The 23,723-nt window shown below is 38.2% G+C and overlaps 2 protein-coding genes across 2 annotated transcripts; both read left to right on the forward strand.

The window, feature by feature from the left end:
* The first annotated feature begins 1,209 nt into the window (after positions 1 to 1,209).
* Positions 1,210 to 2,090, forward strand: LOC149010440 (uncharacterized). The gene has a single exon (XM_089164102.1). The coding sequence runs from the start codon at positions 1,483 to 1,485 to the stop codon at positions 1,867 to 1,869; it is 387 nt and encodes a 128-aa protein (XP_089020228.1). The 5' UTR covers positions 1,210 to 1,482; the 3' UTR covers positions 1,870 to 2,090.
* Positions 2,091 to 7,743: 5,653 nt separating this feature from the next.
* Positions 7,744 to 23,311, forward strand: LOC149010441 (polyphosphatidylinositol phosphatase). The gene is made up of 11 exons (XM_089161021.1): positions 7,744 to 7,822; positions 11,022 to 11,099; positions 11,203 to 11,325; positions 11,458 to 11,669; positions 14,023 to 14,166; positions 15,377 to 15,594; positions 15,925 to 16,183; positions 18,062 to 19,147; positions 19,340 to 19,452; positions 19,547 to 19,660; positions 22,174 to 23,311. The coding sequence occupies exons 2-8, from the start codon at positions 11,024 to 11,026 to the stop codon at positions 18,191 to 18,193; spliced, it is 1,164 nt and encodes a 387-aa protein (XP_089017147.1). The 5' UTR covers positions 7,744 to 7,822; positions 11,022 to 11,023; the 3' UTR covers positions 18,194 to 19,147; positions 19,340 to 19,452; positions 19,547 to 19,660; positions 22,174 to 23,311.
* The last annotated feature ends 412 nt before the right edge of the window (positions 23,312 to 23,723 follow it).

Below are 23,723 nucleotides of genomic sequence, written 5' to 3' on the forward strand. Positions count from 1 at the left end.
TATTTGACCTGGAAGTTATAGTCTCACATACAATCAGGTTAATCTTGTTCGTACACGTGTTCATTCTAGAAGATTCTCAAGCCACATTACTCATGGGAGTTTGCACAGCTGTCATTAGGATGTCCAACATACATGTCATTCACTATTTTTAATTTATTATTATTATTATTTTTTTTTTTGTAACTGATAGATTTTTATATATTAGAGATGGGGATTACGTAATATGCCATCAAGTATAATCAAGCCCACAACCTCTTCACTAAGAAGAGGTGTTGGTCTTACCATGTCATTTACTTTATCACATCCCTATAGTGTTGACTTATGTTTGATCCGCTTTGATTGATTATTCTTTGTTATTTCATTTTTATCGTTCAATGCATTGTAAAAAACAATAAAATGATAAAAGAGAGATGTAAGGGGTGTGAGGAGAACACAATTCTCTACCCATAAAAATATAAAAATAGAAGATTAGACACCTGAGAGAGGGAGAGATGAGAAATAGAACGGTCGAGAGCCTGCCAAGTCCTTATCAGGGACAAAACAATTTTGTCTTAAATATATGCTAACGGGGAAGATCGGGAAGAGCCCTTCCGCCCGCGCGCGGCGGGGGGCCGCTTGAAAAGAGAACTTGATTAGGCTTATCAGGAAGTGGATTATATGGTTGGGATCCATTTATAAATCACATCAAAGAGTTGATTGATGTGAATGATAAATGAATTTAATCATCAATTTCCTTGTCAGAAATGGACCGACATTGGTCCCCTAAATTAGTCCAAACTTGGCCAAGGTTTTTAGAAATCGAAAAAATTGGACCAATCTAAGGGCACCTAATTGTCATATGCACCTTTTCCTAATAATTTTTAAAACCTAATTACATATCACCTCCAAGGTTTGTATCAAAGACTGCCCAAATCCGAGTTTCGAAACATTAACTCGCCAACTCGGCGGACTCAGCCGGCCAGGTTTTCTCTTCAACAGAAACATTCCAACCGCGCTTTTATTTTATTGTACGACCGTCTGACCACTTCCATGTTCTAAACTCGACCTGCCAAAAAAAACAATCAAACTTAATGACCAAGTCATTAAAATAAAACGAAATTTACGAAACGAAAATCACTTTTAAAAATTAAAACTTCCAAAATTGTCAATTACATAATCCTTCTAAGCAAGTTGGTCTTAAAAGAAAAATAAAAATTTGGTCTAAAAAAGCTGTGTAGTTGTCATCTAAACAAGGTGCACCTGTTCATCACGCCTCTCTCTCCTTGGCTGCCAAGAAATTTAAACAAACCGTGTAAGAATTATGACTTCGAGATTTCGTTTCCTTCCAATCTTCTACTTCATCTATAAAACCCAGAAATCCAGTTGTCTGTTTCTTTAAAAATTAGTTAAAAGCTTCAAGAATTTTTTTTTCTTTCTAATCTTCAACTTCATCTATAAAACCCAGAAACCCAGTTGTCTGTTTCTCTAGAACTTGTCTAAAAAATGGGATTTCAAGACTGGCTACCATTGGATCGTTTAAAGAGAGCTGTGAAGAAGGTGAGGATTCTACTGAGCTTTGATGTTAATCGATGGCGGATTGCTTCATTAATTGGGAGATCGAGCCAGCGGAGATTGAGCAGCTTCAATGATCGGCTTGGTTTGCAGTCTATAAACGATGATGAATCTGATAAAGAAGTGATTGGCATTTCTCCAAGAAAGCCACTTCAAAGGACAATGAGCTCACCCAGATCGTGTGATGAAGATATTGATATGAAGGCAGAGATGTTTATAAACAATTTTTATAATCAACTTCGAATGGAAAGACAGATCTCGTTGAATCTTCGATATTGCAGAGATGATAGCTTTGAAAGCGAAAGATCATCCAATTAAAGGATGGGTTTTTGTTCAAACATGGAGGAAGCCTGTGTTTTTGAAGGGACTCTCCATGGAAGAAATAAAGATCATTCTTTAATTCTTTCCATCTTTTTTTTTCTTAGATGTTGGTGAAGTTCTTTTTTCTTTTTGATTTTCAATTTGTTTGGTGGTTTTGGGAGAGATCCAACCACAATCCCACATGAAAAAAGGTATGATTTTATGTATTTCTGAATATAGTCGAGCAGTTCTTGTTTCAGAAATGTCAAGAGGAAAGCTGCAACCTCTTTAATTTTGTAATTGAAGTAATGGAATGGATATAGAGAGATTGTGTAAATATTAAAATTGATTATGTGAGATGAAAATTTGTTTTGCCAGCAATTAAATTCACTTTAAAATAGAATTGACTCAGATTTTGATCATGGGATATTCAAGGGAGTCTAACTCTGTGCCCCCCCCCCCCCCCCCCCCCCAAAAATACAGTGGGGCCTAGGTGAAAAATATTAGTGTTTTTTTTTCTTTTCTTTTCTTTTCAAAATGTATTTTTCACCTATAGGCCCCACTATTTTTGTGGTTGGAAAACTATGGGGAAGTTGATCCCGACTCGAATGATACTACCCTGACAGGCAGCTCAATCATCATTCATTAACCGGATCCACCTTTGTCAGTATTTGGTGGAGGACCCATCTCCTCTATGTCTGATGTAAGGACATGTGTCAAGGAGTAGCCCACGTGTCACTGTTTCAGTGGATGTCATCTTCTTTGTAAACCTTATGTAATCCATTGTCTATTTTAATGAAATCATTAATTCACATGGTATCAATTTGATTCTGACTCACGCTTTGATCTAGTTCTTTGAGAGTTTAATTGAAGTGTTTTGTTGGTTTTTTGTAAATCTTGCATTTCTTGATTTTCAAGTTTTTCTTGTTCCTCACGCTTCACTTCTTGTTTCTCGAACCCTAGCTTTTCTTTGCTCATTATTTTGGTTTTCCATGGTGGCGTTGAGTGCTTTTATTGTTTTCAACTCCACCTTTGTCACTTTGAGTTTTCGCCCACTTTTTCCCTTGAGGATCAATGCCTCTTAACTACATGGGAGGTCGTAATCTGTTTGGCTTCGTTGATGGGTCTTTTCTGCGGCGAATTTTGGTTTTTGCTTCACTAGTTTCCTCAAAAGATTCAACTTCTGCTCCTTCGGATGACTTGGGGGATGTATGACAACGATCTTGGCACACTTATTATGTGACATTTGCCCATTTTGACACAGAAGTCACAAAAAACTTGTATGGTAAACCGGTCGGAAATTATTGTGCCGGTTTAGCAAAAGTGTGCCAAACCAGGCATTTGGCACACAAATTGGTTGTGTTAGAGAAGCTCCAAATAGAAGCACTTCTCTTCAAAAATGCGGGGCACAATACCACCGTTTACGGAAGTGAAGATTATCAATGTAATTTCTGCTCAAAACTCTCTCGCAGCCCTAATATGCTATTCTACTCATCTCTCTTGTCTATCTCAACTCTCTCAACTCTCTCGACTCTCTTTGCTCTCTCGTCTCGCTCAACTCTGTCGAAGTGTTGCTGGCCTCTCTTGACTCTCTCTGCCTACTTTGTATTGGAGGTTTAAGAAGAACATCAAGTCGGAAAAGTTTCGCCTTTTTGAAGCCCTTGCATTTGTGATTGCCCTCCTCCTTTGTCTCTCAACAATATTGCCCCTGGTATGTTTTTCTCTCATTTAGAAAAAAAGGAATGAGTTCAACAGACATATAACCTGCATAATATTCTAATAGAAATAGACATATAAAAAGAAATGAGTTCAACAGAACTCAATGCGGTCAACTCAACATTGTATCATGCATTCATTCACAAGATTCACATCATGTCATGTATTTAGTTCACAAGATTCCACACCATACATATAGCATGAATATCGATAATGTAATTAATAATAATGATAGGATATATGAATGATTATGATGTTATGCTCCTAACTCTATCATGAAGTCTCTATGGTAGACACGCATTAAGTTTAAACACCAATCTCCTTTGGGCAATCTTAGTCAATCTCCCTTAACAAGAGACGTCTATTGGGTTCTCCGCGGTTGTTGGGTAAAGTCCTATCAAGCCATGGTTGGGGTATAGGTCATTACTCTCTCACATCACCGTTTGGTATGAGATTGGCGTGTGTCAAGGATAATCTTAACCCAGTGCAAAGTCATACGGTCTTGTACTACATATGGTCCGGATATCTCCCCTCATGCCTAGTGCCCTTTTGGTTTGATACCTTCCTACCTATGAATGGAATCCTTAACGGGAGGCATTTGTTGAATCCCATTCCTTAACCCAGTGATCATCCACATACAATGGACATGATACTCTTCATATCCTCTCACAGATCATTTCACCGGTCTTGAGCGCCTAGGAGCCCTTATCTATTATATGTAACCCAACCTCTCTATGATGATAGTGGGCCTACTTGACACTCAAGACCCAACCATTAACATCATGAGTTAACCGGCTTCAATACCCCTATCTAAAGGGTAGTAATACTCAAAGGGATTCCTAGCCCAACACTTCTAAACACCTATCATTTATGCAATTTAAATATATATACCATCACATGAGGTCACTAGGGTAATGGGCGAACCCACAACCCCAATTGACAAGATCAATTAAGAAGAATAATTACATTGTACATCATCCATCACATATGCTCTCATATCGTATAGACATCATCAATATAAAGTTTCGAATAAAAAATAATATTCAACATCAAGCTTACCTTTCGTTCGCGCAAAGTCACACACAAGCATATATTGGTAGATAACAATTTAGAGAGATTCGTATCACCAATAAAATCCAAAATAATGACATTTAATAATACACAAAATGGTTAGTCAATCCTCACCTTTTGATTCGGTTTCCTTCTTAAATTCACAAATTTCGGTTCACAAGAGTCGGCGATTAACTCACAAAAATTCCTAATCACACAAGAAGATTAATAGACACATACTAGAAATCATATGGGTTTCAAAAGAGTCCCTAAGATTACCCAACAAAACCCAGTCTGAAGATTATGTTCAAACCCGCCATTTTAGACATAGTTTCGGCGAAAATTCAATATTTTGTTATCGGTTCGAAGTTGAATCGAAACGAAACTTTGGGAATGCCTAATTGGCAGTAATAGGATTCTAATGGTACCTTCAATTTGATCTAATTTCATTTCAATCAAAAAGCCCCAAATTTTGGCTCTCGCGAGTGCTCTCGGGTGAGTCTGAGAGCTAAAATGCAAAATCGTTTGCAACGATTCGCACAAACCACTCACAAAAAAAAGGGAAACATAAATGAATCTATTTGCAAGCATTCAAAACACCTATCATATTACAACTACTCAAATCCAACATTTATTACAAAGAACTACTCCTAAAACTAAGCCCAAAGAAGAAAGTTTGATGATTCTTACCTTTCTTAACGATTCCTCAATGATTCGGGTGCCGGCATGCTTCCGAATGGTTAGGAACCTTCCTCTCCCTTGGTTTCTCCTCCACCTTGAGCCTCAGCCTCGTACTAGCAACATAAAATGCGAGTATGAGTGAAAGAGAGCTTAAAAATAGGGTTTTAAAGGGTAAAACCCGATTCTGCCCCGAACTGGGCTGGGGGCGCTCGACCGGCCCTGGTTGATGGGTCAAATGAAGTCCAAATTGGGAGATCTTTGGCTTGTTAGAAAGTTCTTTCAAAGACCTAATCATGGGTGAAATTACCTCGTCATTGGATTTTTCATCATCATTTTACGGACGTTCCCAATGTCACCTTTTAAAACATTCATGACCAAACTTCTCTCTCCTCTTAAATTCTATAAGAGGTGTCAAGTTATCACTAGGGTCATCCACTTGCATTGGGTCCACTTCCGAACCTTCAGGCTCGACTTGGATGACCCACAATTGTCGTTGACTTGAGGCCCGAGTTCGCGGTCCTCAAAACATGCATGGGTTAACGGGTTAGAAATCCGGGGGATTTCACAATTAATGGGTTTGAAAATGTTCATTGTACTAGGTAATGGTGCGAATATACACATATATAAAGACCCTTGGATCTCATCATTGTCTTTCAAGTGTATTGGCAACAACCCCCCCCCCTCTCAAAGTCACAACCCAACTTGGCTTTATAACTTGATTAACTAGCAGGAATCAAAATAGAATCTTCCTCTTCTTTAATCTGTCTTTTCCCCATCTAAGGTTGAGGCCATCCTCACCATTCCAATCCTTGCTATTCCTTGCTATTGATACAATTGATTCTTGGATTTGGCGTAACACTAAAATTTGTACGTTCATTGTTAGGTCGGCATATTTTCAATGCCTCTCTATGGCTGATGCACAAGGTCGAATTGCTTCATCATCTTCTACACGTGTGTTTTGGAGTAAAATTTGGTATATTCCCACATTACAAAAAATTAACATTTCTTATGGAAATCCTCTCTTGAGGCCCTAGCTATAGGTAATGCTCTCTTTACTAGAAGAGCAACTTTGACACCCCCCCCCCTTTGTTTGGTGTGTGGAAATGGAATTGAAGATGTGAGACGATGCCTTGTTTTTTGCTTTCATGCACATGAATGCTATAAACTTTCTCCTTACGTCTTGATGTCTCAAAGTTTCATGGTATCAATCTACATGATTGGATAGAGCTTTTTCAAATTAAATTCAAAGGGTATGATGATAAATATAGGGTTGATCAGTTATGAAGTGCCCTTCTTTGGTGCATTTGGAAAATTAGGAATGTAGCTTTATACGGTGGTCTTGATGCTTGTGTTGACTAACTACTCTTTCTTATGTGCAAATATTTTTAACTATGTGATTAATGTGGAGCATAGGAGAGATGTTATCCCACCATCTTCTACTGCCCATATTGAGGATGGATCTTTTTCAAGTTTTTGTTGATGGGGTCATGGGATGATAACTCGAACAAGGGGGGAATAAGTTGTATTGTTTGGGATGCAAGTGGTTCCTTTATTATAGCTCAATGTCATCCTGGATTAGCAACAAATTCTTCAGTCATGGAGCTTGAGGTCATTAGAAACGCTCTCCTTATTTTTTGGTAGAAGCAAGGTGGAGGTTATAAGGAGATAAAGAAATTATTTTGTAACTTTATCATTTTAACCTTTAAGTGGTAATTCTACAAATTGTTCATTAATGGTACTTGTATTAACAAAACAAATAGTTTATGACAATCAATCATACACAGCTCTCGATCTATTTATGAATTTATGTTTACATTAATTTATTTAATGAAAAAAGGGATCATGAATCATACCAAACACATCTATTTATGTTTATATGTTGAATAATCATAAAAAAGAAAGAAAGTTTGTCTCTCATTTTTCCACCCCAAGCAACAAAACAATCTACAATTTTAGCATTTAAGGGAAAACTAAGAAATCTACAATTTTTTCAAGAATTTTCCCACCCCACCTTTATTCCAACAAACGCAGCTTAAAAGAATTTGCCAGCCTTTTCCTCATGGAAGGACCAGACCAACCAAGAGATTGAATCAGATGAAGGGGGAGATGTAACTACTTTTATTGTATTGAGAGCAATGTTTAAAGTATCCCGTGATACCATACGAAACTAGCCGATACGTATCCATATTTGTCTCAACTGATACGATACATCTCGATATGTCTCTCTATTGAATTACATTAAAATACATTAATCAAAGCGATACAAGACTCGATACAAGACGATACGTCTCTTAAAATCATCTGACCGATACGATAATCGATATCGATACTTTAAACTTGATTGAGAGAAGGCTCCGCTTAGATGGAAGCCGGGCCGGGTTTACCGAGTCTCACTCACTAATAGCACATAGCCTAGCATTAGGCGAACAAACCAGGAAGGCTCGGTTTGTGAATCACGGGTCCATAAATCCTCCATCAATAGCAAGAACTCTTTACAGCAATCAACAATATCGTTCTGGTCAAGGTTAGTTGTTGCCATCTTCCCATTCTCCTTCTTCCTTTGAATTCTGTTCTATCCTTCGGACGGAAGCTTTGCTTTTATCTCCTTTAGATTTATTTCTCAGCCTCGTTGATGAATGAGCAAGCAGTAGTAGCTTTGAATGTAGTGGATGGTGGATTTTGCTGTCCATTTTTTTTGTGTGTGTTAATCTCTCGCAACTCCCTTGATTTGGGGAAAGTACGGGGAAGAAGAGAAGAAGAAATCTGGGTATGTTTGGATTTCTCAGATTTTGTAGTCTTTTCTCTGCTTTAGTCGTTACAAATTCACCTAGTTTCCCATTTACTATTGCCTTCGTTAGGTTATCTCACTCAAGATCCATGTGCAATTATAATAAGAACCATTGTTTTTTTAGTGTGTGTGGCAACACTTGAACTACTGATCGTTCCAAGAAAAACACTTGCGCAACTTAGAATTGTGAATCAATTTTAGATTTTTGTAAGCCTTCTTTTTAACGGGACAACATTGTTAAAGTACAAGTGATGAATCCACCGAGTGGTCAGTGTGCTCATGCAAACAGAAGAGAAATACCAGGTAGAAGAATCTTCTGTCATCCACTTAGCTTGTTATTATGAAGGACATTAATTTCCATTAGACCATCTTAGCTTCAAGATTTCTTTGTTGGATAGCAGATCTTGCAGGCCATGGTTCGGGTGTGAGCCTTACACAAACATGTTTATGAGATGCGTAGTGAAAATTTGAAGATACTCATTTATTTATTTTTCCTGATGAAATCAGACAAAAATTAAAACCTGTCTTACAACCCCTGCAGTTAGAGAGCTGCTAAAGTTCTACTCAAAACAAAAGCAAGTTCTGGTGAATTAGACTTAAGTACTAGATCAACAGAACCTGATCCCTGCTTCAGATCTGACAAAATGGTCTACATGATAAGCAGGCCGAGGGCACTTAGGACCTGGAAACAGCAAGGCAAGTTTATCTAATCAGTCCAAACAGAGAAATTCAAAACATTTTGGGATTTTGACACTCTTCACCCCTTCTTTCAAGCCTCTAAAATCACATCAATATGATCAGCTGAATGCAAGACTCCCTCCTCACAAGCTATCTTCCTTTCTTCCCATGCTATGCATTAGGCCCAACCTTTTCTTTCCCTTTTAGACTCTTCAGTGCCTGCAATTAGAAGACAAGGATTCATAAAGTTAGTCCAATCAGGTTTAGAAAATAGTCCTGCTGTAACTCAGCTGCTGTACTTATTAGGCTGGACATCTAAGAGCTCTTTTGAGCATTGATATGACCACAAAGATCAGATCGTTGAAAGTTCAGGGAGATGGCTTAGGCTTACCATGATACAGTAATGGCAAATGTGGAGAAAAATCTAACTTGATAGATCTTATCTCTCTTGAGAAGTTCAGTTCTCCAATGCAAAGGACCACCAAATCAGAGGCACTTAGCCCATGTGCATCCAGGGAAAAGATGCCATTCATCTTCCACAGCTTTCTCACAAAACAAACATGGATTATTTCCAGAATTGAACAATGAAGTAAAAGATATAATAGGCCAGTCTGTATTTAGAATTCTTCACAAGAAATTTTAACCTTAGGGAAAACTTTGAGATTTTCAATCATTTATTAATATAATTGAAGATAGTGTAGATAGTGTAGACATCTCAATCATATTTTTTCCCTATATCTGTTTTTCCCAGGTATTGGGATTGAAACTCAATTGGCATTGAGGGCTTTTTTCCCCATTGAAAGGACAACACCTTTAGCTTGCTTCCCTTCTGTATCATATGTGACTGCTTGTGTAATGAGACTTCTCACTGACCTTAACTGTTGTTAACTGTTTAATTATTTAATTAGGAATATTCTGAAAATGAATCTCTACTGAATGGGCATATCGATATTGTTCTAATGTAGAAGAAGTTCGAGTGAGAACCATTCTACAGTAGATCAATCATAGGCTGTAGAGGAACACCCAACACCAAATTTATCGGAAAATAAAAGAATTATAAGGTATAAGACAATGGTAGATAGAAGAGGGTATAGACATAGTAGACTATGTCAGCCTTGAGCAGTGGGTTTAGCTGTTGAAACAATTATGTTGGCTGTCTCAGCCTGGGCATCTCACCCATCTCATCCTCTCTTGGACAATGCATTGCCAAACAGCAACATAATTTCGTTTGATAAATTGTGTGGAGGCCTCGAAGGAAGGGGTTGAGCCTAAAATAGAAACAGTCTTTGGAAGAGCTGATACTTGAGTTACAACTTACTAGTGATTGAACTTTGCTAAGAAACAAAATTAAAAGGTAAGTAAAGGAGACTTTAACTCAGCTAGGCAACTAAAATGGAAGCTGATTTAGAATTAAATAATCAAGAAAATAAAAAGTATGCCTATGCCAAAATAGAAAGTAGATTAGCAGCAGGTTCTAATAAAATGTTCCACCACCATTCAGGTCTAATATCAAAGAGCTCTTGATATTAGCCCCCAAGTCACTATTCACATGAACTGTAACTCAGGTATGTGAACATTCTCTTTTTGAATAATTTTTTTGTCTCGATCTATTTCTTCATGCTTCTATTTGAAGTGGTCTGCCTCATATGATGCTCCATCAAACCAACAATCCTGCCACATCATCAAACTTGGCTGCCTCCCATGACAGTTGAATCCCATGTTGCTTGTTTATACTGGAACACATGGACTTGTGATCTACATAATGTTCTCATCTCTGTATTTAAGATAAACTAAAGTTGGTTGGCTTTGTTTTAGTACAGTAAGAATGAAAAAGAAACAGAATGAAGTTATCTTGGTTGTTCAAGGCACTACGAGATGCATATGAATAGGGATGACATAATTATCTATAATGATAGGTCACTGCTATAGGATAAATATGTGCCGTTTGACTTTGCCGTTTGGAATGATTGGGCTAGAGGGGAAATCCCTACTTAGAATACAATTTCCTCTGCAAAATATTTTGGTGCCTTAATGTTTTAATCTGAAGACTAATTAGATCATTCAAAGGTAATGCATGCATTTGACTAGGAGATTATGCTTGTGATGTTTGTATGAGATTGTCCAAAATTTTTCCTTCTTATTTTGGCTCCAAGGTTCAGCATAGCAGTTACAGGTGCATCCTGCATTTGACATGTTACTTGCCCTTTGGTCGTGTTGATGATTTCCTAGGTAATAACATTTTGGAAGAGTTTTGCAGGTATGAAAATTTATAGTGGATGGCGTCGGCTTCTGTTCTGTCTGCCCCTTCTTTTTCTTATCCCTCACTTACTCTCAGGTGATTGTTTCCTTCATGCATTTTCTTAACCATTCAAATCTTCTTGATTTCTTATTAGCTGAGACTGAAAGGATGTCTTTGCTGTGTTTGCTATCTTTCTCAGTTTTGGAACTGCATCAAAACACAACTGCTGAAGTTCTGCCCAAAAAACCTAACAAGAAATTTGATCATCTAGTTCTGGGACCTGCTGCTGGTCAAGGTTTATCTGATCGATTGCAATGTCAAGGTAAGTGTTAATTTTGTCTCCACCATGTAAACTTTTAGTTGTGGAGCCTTCAACGTGGCAATCCTATAGCTTCCCCCTGCCCCCTTTTGGAATCTATTTGCTTACATTTCTTATATTTTCCTTGTATTGCAGGTCTCAAAGCTTTGAATAAGACCCACTTGTCGTCCCCATCTGCAACTTCCAGAGACACCATTTCTTTTGTCACTGTTTTTGCGGTGTACAACTTCTCTTCGCATTTGTACGACGATGATAAATCATCAAACTTGGTTATTGTTGGGAACTCTTCATATAGTAAAACAGAAAGGTCAATGGCTATTTTGCATGTCTTCATTAATTTCATCCAGGTAATGGCAACTTTGGTAATATAATGTTTTATGGAGTAGAGAAGAAGAGTAAAGAGTTCATTCACGCACAATACACAGTAATGCCTGGTGCTTACATTCTGATATCAAAATAATAGGTTATGCAATCTAAATTAAACCTAGTTGTAGGTTTAGTTGCAGACCAGAAGTTTAGTGGTGGAAATGATATCTCTTGATTGGCGACTCATATCTCCTTGAAATTCTCTTCAAGTTTAGTGTTCAAATGAAGGAACAAGTCCCAGAATTTCATTATTCTCCCATGGCTGAATATGAGGTTATGACTCCATCACAAAATTACAAACTGAGATCTTCTTGTTTAGAAGATTGAACAGATCTTCAGATGAGAGCTCCAGATCTGTTATAGCATAATTATCATGGCAGTATGGTGTATCATGGGATTGTATTAAGTTTTAATACGTCATCAGAATAGGTCTTTTAGGCTTTTCTGTTTCCGACCATAGTTTATCGTGAAAAGGTGGAGCTGACAGCTGGTATACTGTGAGGTAGCATCCATTGTGTCTAGATCTCTCTTCACCTTTTAAAATTGACTCCCATCCCCGCCGTCCCACGTCCCCATCCATGATAGCGGTATTCACACGTGTGTGGGTACATACTGGTGCAGATTTCCTGCTCTCACATGGTACCATTTTATCTTTAGTTTGATACTCTCTTAGAAATGGGGATTGACCCATCTACCCATAAAGTGTTTTGATGATAACAAATGCATTTTACCATGTGCTAACCATCTACTTGTGTGATTATAAGATAGGAATAATCATGCATATATATACAAACCAAGTAGAATTTGTACACTGCACGTCTGCACGGAAGCTGTCTTGAAACTACAAAGTAATGTTCTAAAAGCACCAAAGGCATTGAAGACCAAGAAATGGACTTCACAACATGCAAGCACACCTTGAAGACTCAAGACTGACGTAGAAACTTCCTTGAAATTCCATGTCAATGTATTGAAAGTGGTACATGTAAAATCATGGAAAAATGAAGTTAGGCATCTTAGGGACTAATCATACAGGCAAAAAGGAAATTTATTTCAGTCCTTGGGGGTATAAATCATTTTCCCCAAATGCCCTTGGAAACCCTAGATTTGGCATCCGGACTATGTACTGGTCGACCGGCTTGTCCCTAAGCCTGTGCAACCAGGGCCATCACAGTGAGCCCCAGGGAATGTACTGGATACCTGTCATAGACTATCTTATAGCTTAAGCCTAACCGGTTGCATGACACGGTTGATCGGTTATAGATCGGATCTGATAGCTGGTTTATAACGGCTAGTCTCCAACAGCTCTATTGAGCTGGTCAACCAGATGTTAAAAAATATGACCATTTCATAGCTGGTTTATAACGGCTAGTCTCCAACAGCTCTTTTGGCTTTAAATAGAGGTCTTTCTAACACTCTACACATTCATGTAGCCTTTTAGCCTCCCTTTGACCCAAATCCCTTTTTGAAGATCCTGTCCTTCTTTCATAAGAAGTTTGAGAGTAGATCTCAAGGTAGACTTGGACCGGTAGAGGCTCATTCACGCTTGCATTCATTATAAAGGGAAGTGCCACCCCTCCATGCGGTTGTAAGTGTTTGATTTTTTTTTTTTTTCATTTACATTTATAATTGGGTGCTCTTGCCTGGAAACAAGGATTCCATTGGGTGCTCTTGTCCAGAATTAAGGATTCGATTGGGTTCTCTTGGCCAGAAGCAATGCATCTGTAAAAAGGTGTTGTCCGCACTGACTATCTTGAAAGTGGACGTGCTAGTGATATCTCTCTAGAGGTGCTAGAAAGAAGTGGATGTAGATTCAGTTGAATCGAACCACTATAAATCCCGTGTCTTGTATGCTGGCTTTATTTTCCGCGCTTAAAATTTTCAACAACAACAAAAAACAAAACCCCCTTTCCCCCCTCTATTGGGGTCGGCTATCAATGATTTCGCCCTCCAATCAGTTCAGATTAAAATTTTCAGTTATCAATTATTTGCAAGTACAAACACGTTCCCTAGTATCAACCTCTTCACCTCCCTCTAGGTTGACTTCCAAATTGGTTTCAACAACTTGTGCTGCTGCAGATACCATATGAGACTCTAGCTACTGCTGATAAACTACTGGAATATCCATATACAACTTGCAACTAGTTCTCAGGGAGCTATTTATCATCTAGGATTAGGACCTAGAATTGGTTGCGACAACCTGTGCTGTTGTGGATATTATATGAAACTCTAATTAGTGATGATACAAACTAGTGAGATATCCATATATAGCTTGTAACTGGGATTTCATGGGGGTTAGGACGATCTCACACTGGTGGCACTCTTGTAATTTTGCAGGTTTCTATGCCTCAAAGCAATGTAGTCATTCTTACTGATCCAGCTTCTGCACTCTCAGTGGGCAGAAATAGTGTCACTGTATTACCAATTCAAGGTGAATATTCAAGGGACAAATTGATGCTTCAAAGAATCAAGTCATACATTGTAAGGGCACCTCTCTTGATGCATTATTTTTATTATTTGTGTTGCAGTTGGTAACCTTTGTTGTTCACTCAATCTTAAGATATTTTCTGTCATTTTGCTCCATCTTCAATACATTTGGATTAGAAAACTTGTTTCCAACTTGAGTCTAGTAGCATTATGTAGTTAGACCAACACTGTTTCTCTGGGCAAGGCTGAGGAGTAGTTGTTGTAGCATTACTTACCTAACCTTTCTTCTTTCTTTGTCCCACTTTCTGGGATTTTTACGAAGAAGGTTTACTCAATAAAAATCTGAATTGCACAAGTGCTAAAAGATCATCTCATACTTTGGATGGGTGGTGTGCCATGTAGGGGGAGAATAAATTGTGATGACTCCGTTATAGCTGAAAGTTGGCTGTACCATTTTACTAATTTAGGTTTCCAAGCAAAGAAGAAATTCAACCTTGACGCCTATGCTTCGGTTCCCTAATTGAATTAGCCAATTTCCTTATTGGTGAATTTGCCTGCAATCTCCAAATCTCTGAATCCTCAATGAGGTTACATATCTGGGGCCCTCAGTTCAGAGATAATGGTGTTCAGCTCACCAAGAATGACACGTCCAGTAACCGAAGAATTTCTCCAGAAGGTTTCTTGGTTCCTAGAAAGTAGCCATGAATTTTTTAGTACCCCCATGCATAATGATGATTGATGGCATGTAACTGGTGAAATCTTTTCTTCACAGAATGACAGAATCACTTTTTCTTTTCTGCTTCTTGCAAGTAGCTTGTGATACGATTGCTGAATAAGTACATTTACAGTGAGAAGTAATGAGTTGGTGCATAATCACAACACAACCCTCAACAGAATAGCACTGACCATGTATTGCTCTGGTTGTGATATATGTTGCAATTGCAATTGATTCCCAAGGGTGTTTACTAACTGTGAGTCATGACTAGGGTCATGGAATTCTTTCCTTTTGTTGTATGTTTTCATGTGTCTGAGAATTAAAATGGACAAGAAGGGTCTTACCTGATTCATCATTTTCTTCCTTGGTGCTGATTTCTATGCTTATTGATCACCTCAGGATAATCTTAATGTATCAGTCAAGGAGTTAACCACTTTAGGTGCATTTTAATCTGAGTCATAATATATGAAACTTTAATCGCATTATTATTATGACTGGTTATATGATCATACATTATTATTATGACTGGTTATATGATCATATTGACAGGCTTTTTTAGAAAGCAGGCTCAACAAGAACTCAGATTGGCAGGACCCTGTTAATCATTACATCTTTACGGATTCTGATGTGGCAGTGGTTGATGATCTTGGACCAGTATTTCAGAAATATTCAGATTTTCATCTGGCTCTAACTTTTCGGAATAACAAAAATCAACCCTTGAATTCAGGATTCATTGCAGTGAGGGGTACAAATGATGGAATCCGAAGGTCAGCGATTCAAATCCCATTTGGCATTATCTCAGGCTGTTTTTGGCTAGATGTCAAGTGAAAATGATAGAGAGTTGAAGTGGATGTGTTTCTTTCATTGTGTTTAATTGGGAGACAAAAAAAAATGGCATGCCACGTTTTCACTAATTGCCAACATTTTTCTCAACTAAACTCCCCCTCCCCCATACTTCTTTCTTTGGTTATTTTGAAGTGACATGTGAATGTAACTCAGTTCCCACCAAATACTTCGTTTAGAGTTGTTGCTTTCTTCTCTTCATGACTTCACTTTCAAAACTAGTCATAAGTGGATGATTGTTTCATTACCTGCAGGGCAAAGCTCTTTCTGGAAATTGTGCTAGAAGTTTACCGTTCCAAATTCATGAAAGCTTCACGAATGCTCGGAGACCAGTTTGCACTAGCTTGGGTTGTAAAGTCCCAGCCTTCATTCGATTTGAAGAGATTTACTAGGCCTCAAGCCTTTATGGATGAGATTCATGGAGCATCAGTGCTGTTTCTACCATGTGCCTTGTACAATTGGACACCACCTGAGGGTGCAGGGCAATTTCATGGCATGCCCTTGGATGTTAAGGTAAAGTGGAATCAAGTTTTGCATGCAGTATACTACTCAATTACCCCCCAAAACAAGTGTTTTGCATGTACTGTTGTTGGCAGCTTTCTTGTCATGGTGTCTAGGCAAGTCAAGGCATTGGAGGGGGCCAGGATGCAATTTGACTACGTTGACCAGAATGCCTGCCTGAGCGACCAAGGTGACTCTAGTTTCAAGGCGGGTGGTTGCCAAGGCAGTCACCTAGGTGGCTCCACGACAAATTTTGTTAGCAATTCCTAAATTCGTGAGCCACTTATCAGGAGCTTTATTCTTTAATTGCCACTTGGGTTAAAGGGTGTTGGGCTTTGGGTGCCAATTTCCCCCCTCTTATGCTGGCTGTTGTTCCTATGTTATGAAAAGATCTAAAGTTCTCTTTTCTTATGATAATTGCCTCCTGTTGAAGAAAAGCCATGCCATCTCCTATACAATTTTGATTATAGAAAAAACAAGCATTGATGTGTGTAAATCAAATGCTAGAGAAACTCAAAGACCAAGGAGCTTGAAGGACAAAGGAAAACTTGAAGATCAAGCTTTAAGGATTGAAAGTCCTCTAAGATTGATTGAGGCACCATGGGACACAGTACACATTATATTGCACACTCATGCATACTACTTAGATAAACCCTAGCATAGGTTTAGAACATGGCCATAGGGACAAAAAGGCAATTAGAAATGCTTACAAGCTTGTCAGTCCAAATGGATCTGGATTTGCCCAATCCAGCGACACCATTTGTGAAACTGAATAAGTCCCTTTTGATAAAATAAAATCAGATACATTCGTTAGGGCGGAGAGATAAAAATGAATGAAGTCGTTTGGGAAACAGCAATGCTGTTTTATCCGGTGGCTTTGGATCATGAAACAGTGCCATCGTTTGAAGGAACAACGGCAGCGATGCCAGTTGGTCATAATGTGACTGTTTTATTTCTGTTGGAAGCCATTTGTCGCTCACACTTAAGCCTAAATATAGCACTGAATTGATGTCCAAAAGTAACAAGGCCATACCAGGTCAATTGAGACTAAGAAAAATCCCATCGCCGTCAAGGTTCAAGTGTTATTCAAACCTTCCACCTAATGTTGCACTACTCTAAGTATTCTCTCCAAACTTTAAGGTTGCATGGGTGATTGAGGCTGAGGTGCACTGAGTCCACATTGAAGTGTACTGGTGGGAAATTGAGAAGGATTACTTGTGGTGCATTTGTTTCTTCTCTTGCATATCACCTTTCATCACTCACTTCGCTTAAGATGTGAAGTGTCACCCCTCTTGATAGCTAACTCTATTTATATTTTTAAACCCAGTTGTATCTTTTCTAGATTGGAATTAGGATTGATACAAGGAGCTCCTCATCCTAAAAGAGAGGGTACTCTTGCCCTTTGAACCAAGATTGTAAAGGGTCACCTAATCCTTAAAAGATTTATAAGGGTTTGTTTCTGTACCCATTGTATTGAAAGAGAAATTGTAGTGGAATGCTGTTTTAATACCAATAGAGGAGTGGATGTAGACTTGGATAAGTCAAAACCACTATAGAAGTGCTTGTGTCTTGGTTCTTATTGATTGGCATCTTACTTACTTTTTTTTTTTTACATTTTTATTAATTTTAAAAAGAAAAGGGAAAATCCACTAGGTGTAACCTATTCACCTCCCCCCTCTAGGTTACATTTACACCACCGTTGGATCATGCAACATATGTTACTTAGGAGATCTCTCTAGAGCAAAGGCCTATGGCAATGCCATCCAATCCTCATCCAGCATCAATATCTTATGGCTATATAAGAAAGCAAAAATTCATGCAATGTGTATTTCTCTTTCATGTTGAACATCAATACAGCTTCTTCACATTTATTTTGTTTAATTAATACAGGTGGTTCATTTTAAGGGATCAAGGAAGCGATTGATGCTGGAGTCATGGAATTTCTTCAATTCCTCTGATTCAAACATTTCAGACATGTTGTGCCTTGTCTTGAAGAGTGGAAGGGCAAAGTATGATTTTTAATCAATAGCTCAGCCAGGATATTATAAATTCTTGTCGGAGTTCATTATACTTTTGGAGGATCACCAGCATAGTCATAAGTATCCCCAGCGCATTTCAGGCTGGAGAGGATCAGGTGATGATACTTCAAGGATCCCTTCTGATGCCATTGTAAACCAGAATCAGCTCTCACTCAATTTTTGTGAAAATTTTCTATTGTGAAGTGAAATTCAAGAAAAGTGACTAATGCTTGCATTTTGATAAAAGGTACTGTTACCTGTTTGCAGAACTCAGTTAACAGGCTTGTCTGCAAGACAGTCAAGTCCCAACACTTTGATAAAACAAAGGTTCATGGGCTGAGTTGAGCACTAGGGTATTGTGTTTCTAGCAACCAACATAAATCCCAACATCATTTATGAGTGGGGTTGGGAATGATGTGGTACACAAAACTTTCAAAATGGTGGATACTTATGCAGGGACCGGCTGAGCATTACTGACCCTGAACTCATTTCATTTATTAATTAATTCTTTCCTCCCTGATAAGTTTGGTATTGTGATTGAAATTACAAAATAAATTGTTCTTGCATTGGGGCTTGGCAAGCTTGGAAAAGCTCAACGGGATTCTGGGCTCAGGCTTGTGCTTCACTTTGTTAGCTCCTCATGGTTTATGAATGAGAGTAGATTACACCTGAGACGACTATAGGAAGGGCAGCAGTAGCTTGTACCCAATATTTCTGAGTAATGCTGTAGGTGATAATGTGCCCAATCTCCCATAGAATCTGATACTGAGATTGCTTCAAATTGTTGATAATCTAGAAGATTATCCCCTTCCCCAACAGTGTCTAGGCTTTTCAGAGCTGGGTTAATGTTCTTTACAAGATTATATGGTTTCTTAGTGGGACGAAAAAATTGGCACCACTATTTCAGCTAACCATTCAAAGGAGATGACAGTGGCCATAGTTCGCTCCCTGCATTTAGGTATGTTCAATTCTCTCTCATCTCTCCAATGGAACAGAGAGTTATTTAATGAATGCTATGATGCTTTCAATTATATCAAGCATGATTCTTCTCTTGGCTTTTGTTACTATTTTCTCCTGAATAATTTTTTAGAATTGGATATCAATTTTCTTACAATGGATGATGATTTGATTGTTATATGCAACGAAGCAGCAATGGGAAACAAAATCATGGCTTACATGGTGATGAAGTCTACCATCTAGCCTGGTTTGGAGGCTGCACATGAGTGGGATCACCCTTTCTCTTAAGAACATCATGAATCTCAAGTATGGTTCTCTTTCTTTTCCTTTCTTGTGTGCTCTCATACCCATAGGTTTCTATTCTAATTTTTGTTCTGGCATGCTATTGGGATCATTTCAGTATGCGTGGATCTAGTTCTTGGTGCCAGTGATAAGCAGCTGAGAGTTATAAGGGCCAGTGAGCATGCCAGCAAGGTTCTCTACATCACTATCAGGAAATTGTTCTGTGGTGAAGGTATTCACTAAACATTATTGTTTTGATGGTCTTATGTTTAATTTTTAGAGTTGCATTCTCCATCTATTTTCAGGGTTTTTTGAGTTGGGGAAGTGAGGCCACCTTTTCAATGATCAATGTATTTATGCCTGTTTGATTAATATCCTAATACCTCCGCACCCTATCAATCCATGAGGCTCAGATGATTCTTCACATGTCATCCATAGGGCTAGAGAGTTGCAAATGCTGTTCCACACTTGCAACAAGCACTGGCCCCTAAACTCCTATTGTAACATATGTAGAATATGGAAGTGGGTTGATTAGTCAGGCCGAGAGGTTCTCCCTCTTTGTTGTTGCCTGTTTTCTCTACCACTTCCATCTTAATTCCCACATAATTCCTGGGGTTTAAATTAATAGAAGCAAATCTGATGATCAGATGACCACCAAACTCCAATCAAGTTCAGTAATCAATGTAATGATCAATTGCTGAAATTCAGAAATCAATTCAAAGACTAGATCTTAGAGTATTGAGTCAGTCCTCCTTGCACCAGGACAAGGTGTATCAGCAGTTTCACCGATCGGATTGAAACGAAATAACTGAAATAAAAAGATCATCCAACTCGAAACTTATACCATATATCCCAGTAAGAATAGATTAGTAAGACCGGAAATAGATGCACTCTTCAGAGAAAAAAGGGTGAACCCAGGGCTGAAGGCTTCAACAGAAGCAGAGTCCGGGGCACCGGGGTTTGGGCAGGGAGCAAACAGTTTTTGCTGAGAGGCTGTTTTGATACCTTTACCTCAGTCCACAACTGTGGTCCACCAATCAATGCGCCAAGGTCCACCCCTTGTTCATATTTAAGGAAACATTTTTCAATTTAAGAAATAAAGGCAGAATAGGAGTCTTGAATTGAATCCAGATCAGCAGGGTTTATCTGCCTAAAAAAAAAGTCTGGTTTTGTTTCTCTTTCAGGATTTAAATAAATCCCTAAAATTTGAAGATCCAATGAACGGGATCCCACGAAATAACTTTGTTGTCTTCCTGTTGAATTAAATCCAGATTGGCAAGGTCCGGTCGGCTTAGAAATCTGTTTTCGAGTTCCTCTTTCTGGGTTTATCTACTCAAATTTTGAGGATGATCCAATTGATGAATTCCCTCAAAATAGATTTGTGTTGCAAAAAAAACTCTTTTGTATGAATTCCAGATTTCAAAATACTAAATTGCAGTAAACCTGGACATTACTTGTTTATGTAAGGGTAGGTAGACGAAGGTGAAGAGAATAATTAGCAAAACATCCAAGCTTCACATGCACCGGTATTGCAAGGATTGAACATGAACGAGCCAGATCAAACACAAGTTTCTCAATTAGATGAAATAAATTATTGTAAATTAATCTTTTCTGTTTAGGAATCATTTACTAGTGAGATGCCTCTTCGGCAGCCCTGTTCTTTTCTCTTTCTCATTTAATTTAATTTAATTGTTTTTAACATTGTAACTTCTTGCCTTCTAGTAGACATATTCATGGATTGAGGATGCCTATAATAGACAATTTGCTAAATAGGATGAATGACACGAGTGAGGTGCAAACCCATAATCCAGTGATTTCCTGAAGGCAATCAAGAAGAATTCAGTCTGTTTTTCTGCTTTTACATGAACTATTAGTTTTAACAAAATTTATACTGAAATTTAGACTCCGAATACATTGACCTTCCTTCCCAGGGGTACAATCACTACTTTTCTGTCTTGTTTTCCTGCTGATGCTCTGTTGTTGTCTTAATGTGAAATATGCTTGAGGTCCTACACATGGATTTTACATATGAACCAAGAAAATGTTTACCTATAGTTCTCAAGTCATGTATATTAGTTGTACTTCTGACTATGTGCTCACCTTCTCATGGTTATCTTTTGTAGTTTCTATTTTGGGTTACATCTAAGGATGACAGTCCTGCATAAGTTTACCCGACTCTTCCCTAAATTGAAGAGCAACTAAAAACTACATCCAATATCATTAAATAATTATGAGTTGGAGTGATCTTCCACCACCACTTTCTCTACCGCACAATCAGGTGCTTGTCTCTGAAGACTAATAAAGTGGGACCCCTTCTTAAATGTGTGGTGGAGAAGGTAGTGGTATACATTACCCTCAATGGGACCAGAACTGGACTCAATAATTATGGGTTTCGTATTGTTTGGATGACTCAATAAGTTGGAAGAATGTTTCTAGCAGTTTTTTGGAATTAGGAAGTATATGCCTAAAACTTTGGGATTTTGCTTCTGTGACAGCTTATTTAAACTGTGAACCAACGACTTGTTCTTTACAAAATGTATGCATTTGGATTTTGATACTCGCATTATGCAGAAAGATATAAATTGGCAGAATGATTTTCAGCATATCTGAGTTAAGCATAAACAGTCCATTGCACGCTAGTGCATATGCTTCTTTTTAGATTGACAAATGAGGAATATGTTGATGTGATTATTAAAAGCGATCAACTGACACTAATTTTTCAGATTTTTCCTTTTTTATTTTCAGGTACCAACACTGCAATGCATGGATAGATCTGAGCTCCATGTACACAACTGAGTCATTGATCTTGTGTTAGCCCATTTGAAGTCGTGAAGCAAATTACCCACATCGCCATTGAACCTAATATGGAGGTTGAAATTACAATCACAAACCATTATTGTATGTTTGTCATCTTCTTAATTCATTTTTGCTGATGTTCAGGTTGTCAAATGTAGAGATCTCCTTTTGTTATATCCTTCAGATGATATGATTCTGAACGGGTTCTTGATTGTTCTAGTTGAGCTTTATTGCAAAATATGGTCTACCATTATTCTTGTTTATCCTGCTAGGCCAAAACCCATGGCAGAAATGCTGGTACAATCAATCCTGCGTTGCCATGAGACCTGCCCCTGCGATTGTTACTGGATCATCTACACAGCTAAGATCTGTAGAGCTGCTAGGTAGATGAGGTTCCTACAGTTTGGGTTTGGGAGTGGCAACCCTAACTCTGTTGCACAAGAAATTGTTTCGGAGTTTCTAACCCACAACCAATGAAAAGAAAAGGAAACTAAAATGGGTAATTTTCGTTTGGACCCTAGGTTCGGTGTAAGTCATTTTTAGTCCAAATAAATTGAAATTTTGCATATGCTTCCCCTGAGAGATATCTGTAAAGATAAATTATCATTTTTAATATTCAAAATGTCCTTACATCTATTTTACCGTTAGATTGTATCATGTCATCACAATTACTTTTAACGGCAGAAATCAAAATATATGTCTAATTACATATTTTTAAATTTACATTTAAATGTTTAATAATTTATAAATACAAAATAGAATTCTTCAATATAGCCTTTTTTTAATTATACATTGATCTATTGGCTAGACCCTACAAATGAGGTGAAATCCCCTCCATTTTCATCCATCAAGTCCTAAAGTGCTCACAAGAATTCTTTATAAAGAGGAAAGAAACCTGTGGTCCATGTTTGGCTTTGGCATCAGAAGGTTACCTCCTGGTGTAGTGCAAGTGCAACACCTCTGACATGTCTTCTTCTTGTGCAAGTTGGGCTAGTGGATCTTTTATTAGCTTGGATTGTTTCGCCAAAGTTGTGAAAGGATTAAAGTATGAACTCAAAACCTTCTTGAAGTTATCACTTATGGCCTCTATATTAAAGACTGCCACTGTTGTTATAAAGATTGGCATACCAAGACTACTCAAATCCCTACGGTTGACCCTATGTAGACATGGGGAGTGCGTCTCATTTGAATAGAAAGGCTTTGCCTCTCTTGTTGGAGGAGGACTCTTTTAATGTACTCGTGTGATTTGGGGAGCTGCAAGCATCAAGCAAGGGATTTCGCTGGGGTGTTGGGTAATTAATACGTGGTACCTGCAACGAACGGTCGAGATCTCAACCATATATTTTTGAAATGGACAATTGAGATCTCGACTGTTCGCAACACAATGTTGCACATAATTTGCATAACAATGAAGTGGCAGAGAGTCCCAGATTTTCATTTCATACATGGTTGGCGATAGAAGGCCGCCTTCCTACTCGTGTCGATCTTCATCGATGGGA

This window comes from Hakea prostrata, chromosome 7 (genome assembly GCF_041222555.1).
Source record: "Hakea prostrata isolate BN-2017 chromosome 7, UWA_Hpros_2, whole genome shotgun sequence".
Classification (NCBI taxonomy): domain Eukaryota; kingdom Viridiplantae; phylum Streptophyta; class Magnoliopsida; order Proteales; family Proteaceae; genus Hakea; species Hakea prostrata.

Coding starts and splice junctions, on each gene's coding strand:
- LOC149010441 (XM_089161021.1), top strand. CDS start 11,024: ATGAAAATTTATAGTGGATGGCGTCGGCTTCTGTTCTGTCTGCCCCTT. Junction 11,326..11,457: donor TGATCGATTGCAATGTCAAG/GTAAGTGTTAAT, acceptor CTTGTATTGCAG/GTCTCAAAGCTTTGAATAAG. Junction 16,184..18,061: donor GCATGCCCTTGGATGTTAAG/GTAAAGTGGAAT, acceptor TAATTAATACAG/GTGGTTCATTTTAAGGGATC.
- LOC149010440 (XM_089164102.1), top strand. CDS start 1,483: ATGGGATTTCAAGACTGGCTACCATTGGATCGTTTAAAGAGAGCTGTG.